The 13,955-nt window shown below is 41.6% G+C and overlaps 1 protein-coding gene across 1 annotated transcript in view; it reads right to left on the minus strand.

Annotated features, from left to right (window-relative positions):
• Nucleotides 1-3,737: 3,737 nt before the first annotated feature.
• LOC146381188 (very long chain fatty acid elongase 6-like) overlaps nucleotides 3,738-13,955 on the minus strand; it is a 13,474-nt gene continuing 3,256 nt past the window's right edge. The window contains exons 2-4 of the mRNA XM_084937105.1: nucleotides 10,917-11,048; nucleotides 9,074-9,225; nucleotides 3,738-7,130 (exon numbers count right to left, since the gene is read on the minus strand). Coding sequence (XP_084793231.1) covers nucleotides 6,700-7,130; nucleotides 9,074-9,225; nucleotides 10,917-11,048 — 715 coding nt within the window. The 3' untranslated portion in view covers nucleotides 3,738-6,699. The remainder of the gene's footprint in view (nucleotides 7,131-9,073; nucleotides 9,226-10,916; nucleotides 11,049-13,955) is intronic.

The raw sequence follows: 13,955 nt of genomic DNA on the forward strand, positions 1-13,955 counted from the left end.
CATCGTTTGATGTAATACTTTTATCACTTTAGTCTGGCAGAGGTTTAATAGGTCCATAATTATTGGTTATATTTGTGCAAATGCTTTAACAAATTCATTCAGTCAGATGAAAGGCTTTCTGTATATACTCATTTCTTCTTTTATAATACCAGATTAAGTACATTGTAGGGACAAACTAAGACATGTCCACAAATTAATCAGAACAAAGTAGCTCTTAGTTAAACCCCCAAATCACAGGGTTTTAGAAGCTTTGACTTTCTGTCCTTGAAAATGTCTTCAAAGTTGTTTTTTAATTCTACATGCAAAATAGTAGACACAGTTAAGTAATGGATGGATGGATGGATAATAAAGAAATAAAAGTGATACCAACTGTTAAACGTCCATTGCTTTGTTTAGAAATTCATTTATAGGGATAATTGAAGTACAGTTAAGCACACTTCCTATTTCTGCTGGTTTTTACCTTAAAAGGGGAATGCAAAGAAAAGCGTCTGGACTTCTTTAAGTTGCTTGAAGACGTTTCACCTCTCTAATCCGAGAAGCTTCTTCAGTTCTAAGGTCAAATGGTGGGGAGTCCCAGATTTAAACCTAGTGGGACTCCCCATAAGGGAAGATTTTACACCTATTACTCGGTTACCCAACAGCTTCGGATGGTCACAGCAGATTAGGAACATCAGTGGGGGGTCGGGGAGAACAGATTGCTTGGGTCGTGGTGCAGATTTAAAGAAATTCATTAGTAATGTTAACTTTAATAGAAAGAAACAATGAAAGGAGAGAGGATGGCAAAAGTGTAAATGAAGCCTCTGTGCCTGAAAAGTTCGATAAATACAAGCCTGTCTTGTCTTGTCTTGTCTTGTCTTGTCTTGTCTTGTCTTGTCATCCAACAGAGGCTAAGTAAAGAAAAAGACAAAATAACATCTGCAGCTGGTTGCTGTAGGAAAACACAGTTTATCAGTGTGTCCCTTTTAAAAAATACCCTGCAGGTCCCCTGCAGATGAATCAATAGTGAAAAGGGAAGCTCTTCTCAATAAAACCTTTTCATTTTACTAAAAAGCCATGAAATTGAAGGGGCTCTGGGGTTTTCTCAGAAAGGTTATTCCACAGATTGTTCCAAGAAAAATCTGTGGTCTATGGTTGGGTCAAAGAGGCGCCTCTTGGGGTGAAACTTTATTGTGAAATAATCGGCCGCAAGGTAAGGCCAATCAGAGAAGATGGGTATTTTCATCTTTTACATGGTAAAAACAATCAGCCACAGGCTTCCTGAAACAAAGAACAAAGAGCTGTGACCCTATTTTGAATTAATACTGTACCCATATAAAGTAAACTGAAAAATACTCAACCACATGCCTGCATTTTCCCAACAAAACAAGCAACCAATGCTGCAAACCCTCACAAGGAAACACATGAAGTTCAGATTAACCAGGTTTGTGGCGGCACCTGGAGGCTGCCTCACGTGCTTTTTCGCGTGCCCGCCGGTGCAGAGGTTCGCACAGCTGTTCTTCGTTACATTGTGTGTTGTAGTAAGAAACAAACGCACCGCTGATGTATAGTTTGGGGCACATGTGGAAAAAGCGGTAATGACAGCCTCCTGCCACACGAGGGCGCCAAAGACTGCAATAACAGCCACAGAACGTCAGGATGAAGAAAGTCCTCGAAAATAAAGAAATTATGGTTTTATATTGTTACAGCAATTTAAATAAACGTGGACAGACAGACGGAGTTTATTATTTAACATGCAGAAGTACTCGATTACAAATAGGAGTTTATTTATTGTACTTAAAAAAGGGTTAAACATGTAAGTATGCCCCATTTAACCATCCAGGGTAATTTTTATCAGTCTAATCTCATGTTACAGGTTATAATTGTTAATAAATATGAACACGATTATTAAAACATATGTAATTATACAGTTAGTTCATCGTGTGTAATTACAGTAATATGTGCTGGATGTGTTAATGTGAAGGATATCTTTAATGACTTTAAACACTACATCATGTTTCATGAAGTGAGCTCCTGCACAAACACAAACTGCTGTAACAGCTTGTGTTTGTACTGAGATGGTTGTCCTCTTCTGCGCACTGCACACATTCAGCTCCTAACAATGTGACTCGTTTCTGTAAGTTTCATAAAACATTTGCTTTCCATCACAGAGCCGAGCTGAACACGAGCTGGTGGTGTTCACACAGAAAAATCTCACTGTTGTCGTGACCCTAACCCTCTGTGACGAGCTTGTTTAAAGCTTTTCCCTCTCGGGTCCTCCACTGCGTGTCTTTCCTCCCGGTCCTCTGGTGTCACCACCCACGGCTACAAGACTATAATGTGCTGAGCAGGCAGAGCTTTGTCTTCCATCAACCCACGACCTCCCAGAGAGCGCTCGGCTCAGCTTGGACGTTTGTAGGGCAGTGTGCTGCGAGCTGGAGAGCTGCAGGGGGCCGGTGTGGTTTAACTGTGTCAGCAAGACAAATTCCTCTAGTTTAAAAGCTTCACGGGGATTTAACAGCTTCTGATCATCAGAGACTGTAGAGCCACTGTGTGCTCATCAGTCAATTTATCCTTTAGACTCACACAAGTTTATACAGAAAATACACATCTGTGTCCAATGTGAGTATAACGAGAGCCTTGTTTACATACTTCTGTACATTTTGGATCATATTTATTTTTCTTACAGAGCTCGCTTTAATGACTAGAACTGAAAAATCTATCATTAAGACCTAATATTTAGATTCGACATGTTATATATTATCTTTCTCTCTTTAAACATTTTCTTTCCTCTGTAATGCATGGTTACAATTTAACACAATCCTATTATACATTTTTCCCATCCCGTAAACATGCACTATGACTGCAATAATAAATGAAACTGAACTATCACCTTCTTAGCAATGCCAATAAAACCAACACGAATACACAAGAACAGCGTGAGCATCATAAAAGTTTCATTGAACAGCAGTTTCAGAAGTAAGGAATTCACCTTATATTAAACCTTATATATGATAAAATTAGAAGTGTGTTTTAGCCTTGAATATTTTCTATTTCACATCTTCTGTATATATCTCTTTAAATCTTTGTTTAGTTGTTTTCCCACAGCTGTTGCAGACACCTAAACTGTTTATGGCACTTTCTGGGATTTTATTTGCGCCCAATAAAGTGATGGGAGGCGTTGTTGCATGTACACAAACCTTTTTTAAAAATTCTCTCACGGTCGCCGAGTTGCCACATTCAGGCCTGAATAACAGAATAATGGGAGACTGCCATCTATACGGCACTTTTTCAGACCCGTGACCTTCAAAGGGCTTCACGCTACAACCTTTCACACACATAATTGTCACACCCTGAGGTCAAGGTCACTGAGAACTCATCACCATCTCAGAAATGCATTTTACATTAAGCTGTGTATGCCTGAGTTTGGCTCTCGTCTACGATTAAGACTCAACAATCTTGCAAAAGATTGCTTTTAAATTTCAAGAGCTGCTGTTTAGTTAAATAAAAGCAATGAAATATGTTTATAATGTATGTGCCAATAAAAAGAAAATAAAAGACAATCAGACTGAAGTCCTGGCTTTATCACACATGCCTGTCAGAGGCTTGAATATGTGCTTTATATTTTTTAAGATAATCTTAATAAAGGAAACTAAATCAAACAGCTGATGTTTGTGGCAAGTTTGTCCGTCTTCTATTTAAACACAGATATTCTTCTCCACAGTGAAAATATTTCACCCCTGAAACAACAAACAGAGACATTTGAAACCAGAAAACTTTTATTATAATGTTTCGACACGAAGCCCTTTTTCCAGTAGAAACCACAGGGAGTACAAATCAGTAGGAAACATAAAGCACAGACACAAAACAAAGTAAAGCACGACAGAAAACAAACAGAAGCATGTTTGGCACACCAAGTTCAAGTTTCAACAGCGTTACAATGTGTCAGATTTTAAAAAGCAGGCAGTTTCAAACAGTGTTCAGTGCTCTTTACATTAAATCACATACAAACAACTAGAACTGGTTGATGTTGAAACAATAAGTGCATCTGAAAACGGTGCTTTTATCAGAACTACGTCGTTTCTCACAGAAGGTGCGTCAGCGTGACAAACTGTAACCCACAAAGTCCTGAACAATCGGAATTCAACTACAGACACAAACACAAAATCAGCTCCGTCACGCCAAGTCAAAAGTCTCCACACAGGTTTTAAACCACAGCGCTCAGCACACACGTTTCCAACCAGGGCGAGCAGCTTCTGCGGCGAGCACAGGCCCGTTAAACAGGACGTGGTTTGAAAACGTGCTGCACAACTTTAAACACGAACACCGTCGCAGTTCACCCTCCGAAGCGGTGTAAGCGCGAGCGTGGATGGAGCAAACTGAACTCAACCCGCTTCCTAGTGTGACACCTGCCAAGTAAACCTCACACCTGCTGGAAAACGTAAAGAAAACACATCCTTCTCATCTAAAAACAGACACCAGCGCCCTGTGGTCCTCTTTACCAGGTCATAAAGAGCAGCAGCACCACAGTCAGCGGCAATCGCCACATAAATTTGGTCCTCGTCATCTGCCGTATGTTTGGTATCAGTTTGTTCAAATAATTTAAAGCACAAAAGGAAAATAAATAACCAAAACCAACATGAGCACAGGGCAAAGTCACAAAGGATGGATCAAAATAAAGCTTTTTTTTTTTCTAACTAAACACAAACATCAGGAATCAAGTGTCGGCAACAAGGCAAACGTAGTTGTTGGACCTCGTAGGAGTTGCAAGATACAAAAACCTCTCCTGTTACGTCACATTATGTTCAGTTTATCCTTTTTGTTTGTCTGCTAAATACTTCGCACGAGACACTCTGGTTTAACTCCTGCTGCTCAATCAGAGAAACAGTTCAAACAGTTTTTTTATCGCTTTTAATAAATGTGCACCATAGAAGTGGAATGTTTTTGTTAAACCTCTGAGTTAAAGCTACAGGTCTGCATCTCCATCACATCTACACGTCTCCTTTTTAAATCCATCGCACAGCTGCACAGAAGAAAAGGTTCGGGAAACTGCGTCCCAACACTGAATCGTTCCCGTCATCTCTTATAAAACGTTAAAAAACATATACTGTACAGCGCGTAAACTTGTGAAAACCCAAACGACAGGGACAGGAGGACGTCTGGCTTAACGCACTTCCTGTCAGCTGTTTGAGCTGGAACGGCTTTCATCTGAGGAACGCGTTCCTCGCTCAGGCCTCGTCTTACAGAGTGTACGCGTGGTGAAAGCGGCTATAAATATTGGCTATGTTAGAGGAAAGCTGGGTTGCATGAGGTACTTATTAGTGGTCAGTGCATCACCTGCAGTAAAGGGTGAAGCAAAGCAGCGCACCGCTGTGGACGGCATTAGCAGCAACACTAAATTTAACCGCTGTAAGTGTTCGTTTTATAAGAATATAGTCACTTTACTGTTGTGCTCTCAGACTCAGAAACTTCACCTGGATTCAAACCAACACCTTAAAAAAACAAACAAAAAAAACAACCTAAGCTAACAAGTTGAGGCAGGTATAAGCCAGCGAGGTAAACTGAGCGGAGCAGACAGAGAAGGCTTTCTTTTTAGATGAAGGTAAAGTGGTGACAGCATTTAAAAAATTACACCGAACTGAACTTGCATCGCTTTTCTTCCTGCACGTTTATGTGCATGAAAACATTCCTCTGCCATTTAGTGCAGCGGTCCCCAACCCCCGGGCCTCGGACCGGTACCGGTCCGCGAGAGTTGAGGCTCGGGTGTGAAATGTATAGTTTTCAGGGTTTTCATCAGTTTTCAGCGTTATTTTGTTATCGTTTACTCGGTTTTCCTGGGTCTTTTCACGTGTGTTATGAATAAATTTTCTTTTTTTCGGTACCGGTACTAGTTTTATTTTGTTGTATTTATCCGCGACACCTTAAAGGCCGGTCCGTGAAAATATTGTCGGGCATAAACCGGTCCGTGGCGCAAAAAAGGTTGGAGACCGCTGATTTAGTGCATTAGTCTTCACTACCTGTTACCTGCTAACCTGCACAGGTGGACACAGGTGTTACAGTTTCTGCACCTGCAGGCGCCACGTGATGCTCATTTTTACGGCATCAGATTAGTACCTGCCCCCGGTGTCACTTTTAAAGGGCTAGTTCAACATTTGGTGCAGATTGTTTATCCTAGTCGAGCATAAAGACAGTGAGCAGGCGGTGTGTAAACGCTTTAACAGGATCCCGTCTGTAAAAGATGTTTGTTAGAGCTGGAGTCAAGAATCTGTTGCTTTTATGTTTTTGTTAATTTGCAGGTTAAACAGAAAGCTGCAGAGTTTAAATAAGTCAGTTTTCCAGGGAAAGGAAAGTCTGCTTCCAGCCTTTATGCTAAGCTAACTAGAGCTAAACGAACCATTTCCTCACTCAATTAAAGTAAAATTAATTACATATAAATCAATGACTTCTTCTTTAAAAACACAGGAACAAGTGTCAGTTGCCTCTGACAGTATTTGGCCCTCATATGGCTGTTTTTAGATAAAGGAGTTTAAGTAAACAAGGCAATCGTTTAAATAACGACAGCGCTATTTTTAGTCAAACACAGTTACGGAAATGCCCCTCAATCTCCTCGCTTTCATCGTGAGATCACATTAAAATGCTCCAAATCGTCCTCCTCTCTGAGCTGCAGTCAGAAGAGGAGGATGTTCAGAGCCTTTAATACGACCCCGAGCACAGGGAGGCGCGCTACTCTTTCTTGGACCCTTTGTCCCTGGGGGAGCCTTTGAGGTAGGTGTTGTAGAAGAAGTAGGCAAAGAGGATCAAGTAGCTGAGGTACATGAGAGAGCCCCACACGATGTTGTCCTGGTGGGACGGACAGCGCAACTCGTGCATCCAGTGGTACACGAAGCCCTGCACGGCCAGGCCCATCACCATCTGCAGGATCTGCAAGGCCGTGATGACCATGGCGAAGGGACGCGGCACCCGCAGGCCGGCCGCTCGGGCAGCATAGTACGTGTACATGACAGAGTGAACCATGTAGTTCATGGTCATGAACCAGCCGCCGCCCGCCAGCTGATCCTTGTAGGTGTACCAGGAGTAAAGCAGCACGGTGATGTGGTGGTACCAGTGCAGAAAGATGAGGCGCTGTTTCCGCAGGACGATGAACACGGTGTCTCCTGAGAGAGGCGGCAGAGAGGAAATCGTTTAAATAAAACCGCACCCGAGCACCAAACCTCAACCCCTCAGCAACTGAGTCATGATTAAAAACACCAGATGTACTTTAGTTATCACAAAAGATGGAAAATTGCTGTGTGAGAGCAGGAAAAATATATTTTTTAAAAACCTACAGAAAAAGTGAAATACCTGACAGGACCTGACTGTGTATCAAGTTTAACGCAGCTCCAATAAAGCCTGACTTCACTTACAGTGTTTGAAGGGGGGGGGGGTGTACTACATTTTATGATGGCCTTACAGGTACAGGAGGCGCACAGAGACTTTCAACAAGGCAACACAAGCAGTTAGCTTACAGCTTCGTGAACATCCATCACAGATTTGTGGGTTTATGTTTGATCTTTCAGGTGGATTTAACAAATAAAAGGGTTTAGCTTACACAGACAAACCTCCTCACTGTGTTCTCAAAGCTTACTTTGATAAGTACAAATACAGATGCTGGTGAATCCCATAAAGTTGTTATAAAACAGAACAACCTGTATTTCTAATTTAAAGCTCATTTGAGTCTCTATAAAGAGTCCTTATCCTGCAGTAGGAAGCAGACGTATCCTTCCTGTCTGCAGCTGAGGAAACATTGCTTGTACAGTATCAGCTGTGCGCTAATGGACTTTTCTTGCCAGCTCAGCATCTGCCTCCATTTCAGCTCTTAAGGGAATCAGCTGCTGATGGATTTACTGCACAGTGGCGCACACTTTAATCTACACTGAGCAAATCATTTCATTCTTAAAGTAGCTGAGCAAGAAAAAACATCCAGTTTGAATTTAGATCCTTTTGGAACAAAGACTGAAAAACATCCAACACATTTACACTTTTACACGTTTTCAGTGCGTACAAGTCTTGCACCAACCCTCATTTCTTAACATTCTGCGAGGAAGGCAGGTGAAACGTGCAAACATACATGGAAATAGAAAGGTTTGCACAACTATAACAATAACTTATCTGGTACGATCCATGACTGATGACTGTCACTGTATGTGTGTTGTTGTTGTTTTTTAAAATTCAGGTAAACTTTTACTTTAGTGGCAGCGTGTTTGGGATCATCTTTTATTGAAAGAAGAAGCTGCTGCCGATCAGATGTGTTCCAGGCAGTACTGCATGGTGGGTGAAGCTCTGACTTAATATTCTTGTGTTCACAGTTACATTAATTTTGAAAAAACATCCACACCACTCACTGAAATGCAGCTCTAAACCATGACAGAGCCTCCACCGTGCTTTACAGATGGCTGTAGACACTCATCTCATCGCTCCATCAGACCTGTTCTCACTGATCTTTTTTATTGCACATCATGCCAAAAAAAAGCTAACAGCTCTTTGGGAATCACGTTGTTGTTGCAAATAAACTGTTACCTTTGCATTTTGCACAGATTCACCTAATTAAATGGGAACAAACTATGTGGTTTTGCACGGTTAGTAGTAACAACGTGTCAAGAAACGAAATAAAAAATGACATCACAGGTTCATCCCTTGAGTTATATGCATTTATGTTTGAATGATTCATAGGTCAGTGTTAAGGACAGAACCAAAGAAAAGCTTTGAGAGACCTTCAGAAAGTACTGATTAAGACCTTTTTTAAAAAACATTACAAGAAAGTCTGGCTCCTTAGAAGCAAAATACAAAGAGATGAGGGGTGGATCAAGACTTTTGCACAGCACTTTATGCCTCATCATGGTTTTAGCTAACGCTAACACCCCCACCCTTAATATGATTAAAACAGTGTTTTTTCTGAGTTGCGTGGAGCTCCTATAGTGTAAACAGGTCCTGCTTCACCTTAATTCAATAACAAAGAAATAAGGAATCTACAGCTGGTGATCTTTGATCTTAGATTTCAGTATGTGCTTCATTCACGTGAGTAATATTCTGACATTTATGAGATCAGATGAAGTCTCACCCAGCTCGGGGGCCTTGCTGAGGGCAAAGGCGTAGGCCCAGAACTTGGTGAGGGGAGCGCTGTAGAAGCTGTTGTCACACACCGACTGTTTGAAGCCGTCGTTTGTGAGGACGTGCAGCATGTAAGCTCCGGTCCTGACCGCTCCTACGATGCTGCAGAGGAAACACAACAAGGACATATTAGCCAACAGCTAGGATCACAGAGGCTCAGCCACTTCTTTTAGTAAATTATGTCGCTCTACTGGTTTCACATATTTCACCACTTTCCTAGAACAGAGTCTGTTTTCTCATCCTTATAGTAAAAACAGGGATGGTCTCAACTGGCAGCCCTGATGTGTTAAAGTGTAATCATTCTGCCATGCCTCCCGTGGACAAATGAAGCATTGAAAGCAGCATTTTTACAACCCCTTTTACTGTTTGTCATAAAATAATAATAAAAAAAAGAAAGAAACCATAACTGAGCTGCTACAGTGCAGCCATAAAGGCTTGATGTCAAAAGGTTTATTGACATTACACTGATGACAAAGAGCAACTTGCACAATGGTGCAACACTGATGTGGAGATTTCATAGGTAATTTCAGTCAGACCATCTCAAACACACCTCAGAGACTCCCTGTGCTTTTATCTGATGTTCCAACAATTGCAAACCGGATCGCAGTCAACAGGGAGCCAGCCTGTGTCATTTTCTCTGATGACTGATCGTCGTATCGGCCTTCGATCGGACACAAATCGAATGCATCCACGAGACAGTCACAGTAAGCCTAAATGACAGCAAAGCAACAAAGCGTGCATGATGTTGTGTCATCATTCTGGCACACGTCTCCGAGGTTGCAAAAATATACCAGTAATAAAAAACAAACATATCCTGCACACCTGCCACGTGGATCCTTGCAGGCTCTGGTGGGTTTGACAAACTCAGCTTAAGGCCTTTAAGTGACAGCAGCAGGATTTTAGATTTTATAAAAACAGCACGCTTCTCTGGGGGAATACCACAGTCTAGATCTTCATAAACAAATCAGTAAATTAGATTGACAGTTGGTAACTGAAGGAGTAGATAAACAGAAACCTGTTTGGAGTTTGGCTGATGTCCTGCTCTAGATAATCTTCTCAGGTATTCTACTGTAGATGCTTTTTTTAAAGATTGCTTTGTAGAAGCCCTGATCTCCTTCAGCGTGTCAAAATGGAGATCTTTCAACTTGATTCAAGAAGATAAAGCAGCAGGGACATAAACTCCCACTACCTATAGGTGAAAAATGCCAAAAATCTGGCTCTTATCAACAGCAAGGATCCTTTGCATGAAATTCAGGTCATTTTGAATGAGAAGCTGAGGCTGCTCTCTGCTCAGATTTGAGGTTTGTGGTGAAACTGCAACTCGAGTGGAATGTCCTATTTTGAAAATGCAGCTGCTCTGGAATCTGCCTGGAAATCTCCGAGAAGATGATCTCAAACAGGAGATTGGCAAAAATGTAAACCAGTTTTTTAGGTCAGCCCCAGAAGTTTTAGATTCCACCCCCCAGATACCATGTGCAGATGGACATCAGGACTCTTAGTGAGTGAAATGTCTGTAGTGTTCTTGAAGTACTGCTTTAAATCTTGCGTTGAACCTTGAGGTGACAGCTGTTATCAGACTGGTTGTGGCTTCTCAAACAAACACTCAGAACACGTTCCTTCTTTGACTATCCCTCTTTCAGTTCACGTTCCTGTTTACCCAGAAAGGAAAATGACCTTCAGAGAAAAAACACCAAACAACTTTTCTCTGAAACACTCGATTCTAAATGTTTGCTTGACTGAGCGTTAAGGTCACGTCAGCCGTCTCAGCTGCATTGACCTTGAGAGTCACTCACCTGAAAATGGCCAGGCTGAGTGACCACAACACCAGCGGGCGACGCAGGTTCAGTCTTTGCCTTTCCCTCATGAAGTGCTGCCCTCCAAATACGATCGCAGCGTACAGGCCAGAGAATATAAAAGACTTGGTCCTGCAGAGAAGCACACACACAGTGATGCTTATTATTACTCATCCTCACTGTACCACTTTAACACCTCAAAATACTGATAATATTGTTACATGCACTAATTACAGCATAGAGACAGTAACAGGAAAAAAAAAGCTCCCCTCAGACACAAAACACTAGATTGAGAATTTACTGGATCAAATTATGTAGTTGTTGCAATTAATATTTAATACTTAATTTCAGAGAAACAAATGTATGGAAATTTGGCTGTCGTCACTGTAAAAAGAAAATACGTAGTCTTGTAATTCTAGTTCGAGCATAATAGGAAAACCATTTTGGTCCTCAGCAGGTTCTATAATTATTAAATACAAGTGCAGGTCTGCAGGCATTCGTCCATGCACAGCTCTCTGCATATCAGTCAGGAGGAGGTCTGGACTTTGACGGGACCATTGCAGCACCTTGTTTCTCTTCTTTTCGGCCATTCAGTTGCAGATTTGCTTCTGTGCTTGGGATCATTGTCCTGTCAGGTGATCCGATTTAGCTTTAGCTGTCAAACAGATGGCCTCACATTTGAATCTAGAATACTTTGGTATACGAAGAAGTTCACGATCGACTCAGTGACTGACAGTAAGTATGAGGTGTTTGCGCTGATATGCTAAGTTTGGTTTTGTGCATCGCAGCCAGACGTCTCCACTCCGGTCTCATCTGTCCAAAGGAGATTTTTAAAGAAGTCTTTTGGTTTTCCCAGATGCAGCTTTGCAAACCTAAGCTGTGCTGCCATGTTCTTTTTAGAGAGAAGAAATCTTCACCTGGCTTGTTTGGAACAACCGTTCCAAACAAGGACTTGCTCAGTCTTATTCTAATTGTCATTATCGTTAACATTAACATGCTGAGGCATGTACAGCTCTTGGGTTTCTCTGAGCATTGCATGGTCTGACCTTGGGATGAATTTGCTGAATGTTAACTCGAGAAACAGCTTTACAACCGTTCCTAGTCTGACGTGCAGCAACAGTTGCTTCTGCGTGCATTAACACAGTGCATTTAAATAACAGCACCTGGCTGCTACTACACTTACCCTCTTAATTCCTGTAGCAGAAATATACATAAAATCTTCTCAAAATAGGGTGTACTTCTCTTTAGCCACAACCTCACGTCCCTGAGCCCAAATCTGTGGGAAACACTGATGTTACTTAACACAAAACGCCGGCCTAAAAGCTCCAGCATCACACAGATCTTTGACCTCTATCAGCTTACAATAAAGAGGAAGTACCTCACTTCCCCTCACAAACAGCTCTATTAAACACTGAATCACCTCCTGAGACTTTGAAACAGGAGAAAACTACACAGACACAGCGCTCTTACATAAAGACATTACACAATTAGTGCGACTGAACCAGACAACTGCAATTAAAGACAAATCCGAGCTGACATCAACTCTGTGCTCACTCCAGAGTCGTCTGACAAGTCGGAACATCAGGCTATGAATTACTACACGTCAGCCCTCCTGACATCAGCCAACTCAATTATTATACTCATAGTAGAGGATTAAGAGATTAGCTCCTGACACACAGACTGCCAGCTATGGGCAATAAGGCCGTTTCCACTGGGCACCACTGCGCCTGATGTTTCAACAACAGCACACAGCAGGAAAGAAAAAGTCGATTTTTGGCTGAGCTGAGCAGAAACAGCCGAGGAGAATACTAAACCCTGGAAACAGAGACTGCATGTGAACTGACACCATATATTTTTAATTTCACATTAACCTGCTTCTCATATGTTATTAAAAGCTGTTTTTATTTAAGTAGGGAGGGTATGCGTGAGGCTGAGGGTATTTGGGAATAAAGCAGATGACTAATCCAGATTGGCAACATACATAATACACAGGATGAGTAGATACTACTGCTGCTGCTTGACCCAGTTAGTGGTTATAGTGGATTCTGATAGCTGGTCCCAGTTTGCCCCTGTGGGAGAGGAAAAACCAGCAAAAAGCTAAAGCTGTTCCCGCTGCACAGATCTGAACCTCCGAGCATAGCAAGAGTTCTTCACCAAGCTAATAACACATAATCTTAGACAAGATGCATATCTGTTTGTTCTCTGCATACCGAGATTAAATTCAGTAACTGAATAATCATCTAATCAATCAATTTGTCTTCCAGACTCAGTGGTCCAAACTTAAAACAACCAAGAAATCTCAGATTAAAAACAGAAAGAAAGCGTATTATCCTACAGAGAGACTTGTGCACCAGCGAGGAGCACGTGGTAAGCTTACAATAATTTCGATTTCAGAGGCATTAATCCTGAGATTACCTAAGTCAGCTTTAAAAGCACGGAGTCCTTCAGCTACAAACATTTCACTCAAACATCCAAATCTCAGTAATAATCTCAGGTCTATAACTTTTTGGACAATGACACACTTTTAATGTAGCTGTCCCTCTGGACACCAACACAATCAATCAATTAAACAAAATGTGACTAAATTGTAAACCTTGAGCTTTACTTCAATGGGTTTTAAGGACCTCAAAAGCTGCAGGTTGAGGGGATCTCCCCTTTTTTATGTGTTTATAAACCTCTCTGCATTTAATCATTAGTTATTATTAATCTCTGGCTCTCCACAGCCTGGTTTTGCCAGTTTTCTTCCTGTTAAAAGGGATTTTCCCCCTTCCCTCTGTCACCAAGTGCTTACGCAAAGGAGGACAGTTGGGGGTTTTCTCTGTATTACTGTAGGGTCTTTACCTGACAATAAAAAAGCACCTTGAGGCAACTGGTGTTGAAACAGACTTGTCATTATTGGGGCCTGATTGGAATTCTTATCTCTCTTATCAATACTTCAGTGCTCGTACTCGGGAACTATGCCAAACTCACACCAGTGTGCATATAAACGCTCCAGGTTTTATCTCCCTGCATAGGGTGAGACACACGCGAGCTATCAGA

The sequence above is a fragment of the Perissodus microlepis genome, chromosome 8, assembly GCF_051167445.1.
Source record: "Perissodus microlepis isolate ML-2025 ecotype Zambia chromosome 8, ASM5116744v1, whole genome shotgun sequence".
NCBI classification, from domain to species: domain Eukaryota; kingdom Metazoa; phylum Chordata; class Actinopteri; order Cichliformes; family Cichlidae; genus Perissodus; species Perissodus microlepis.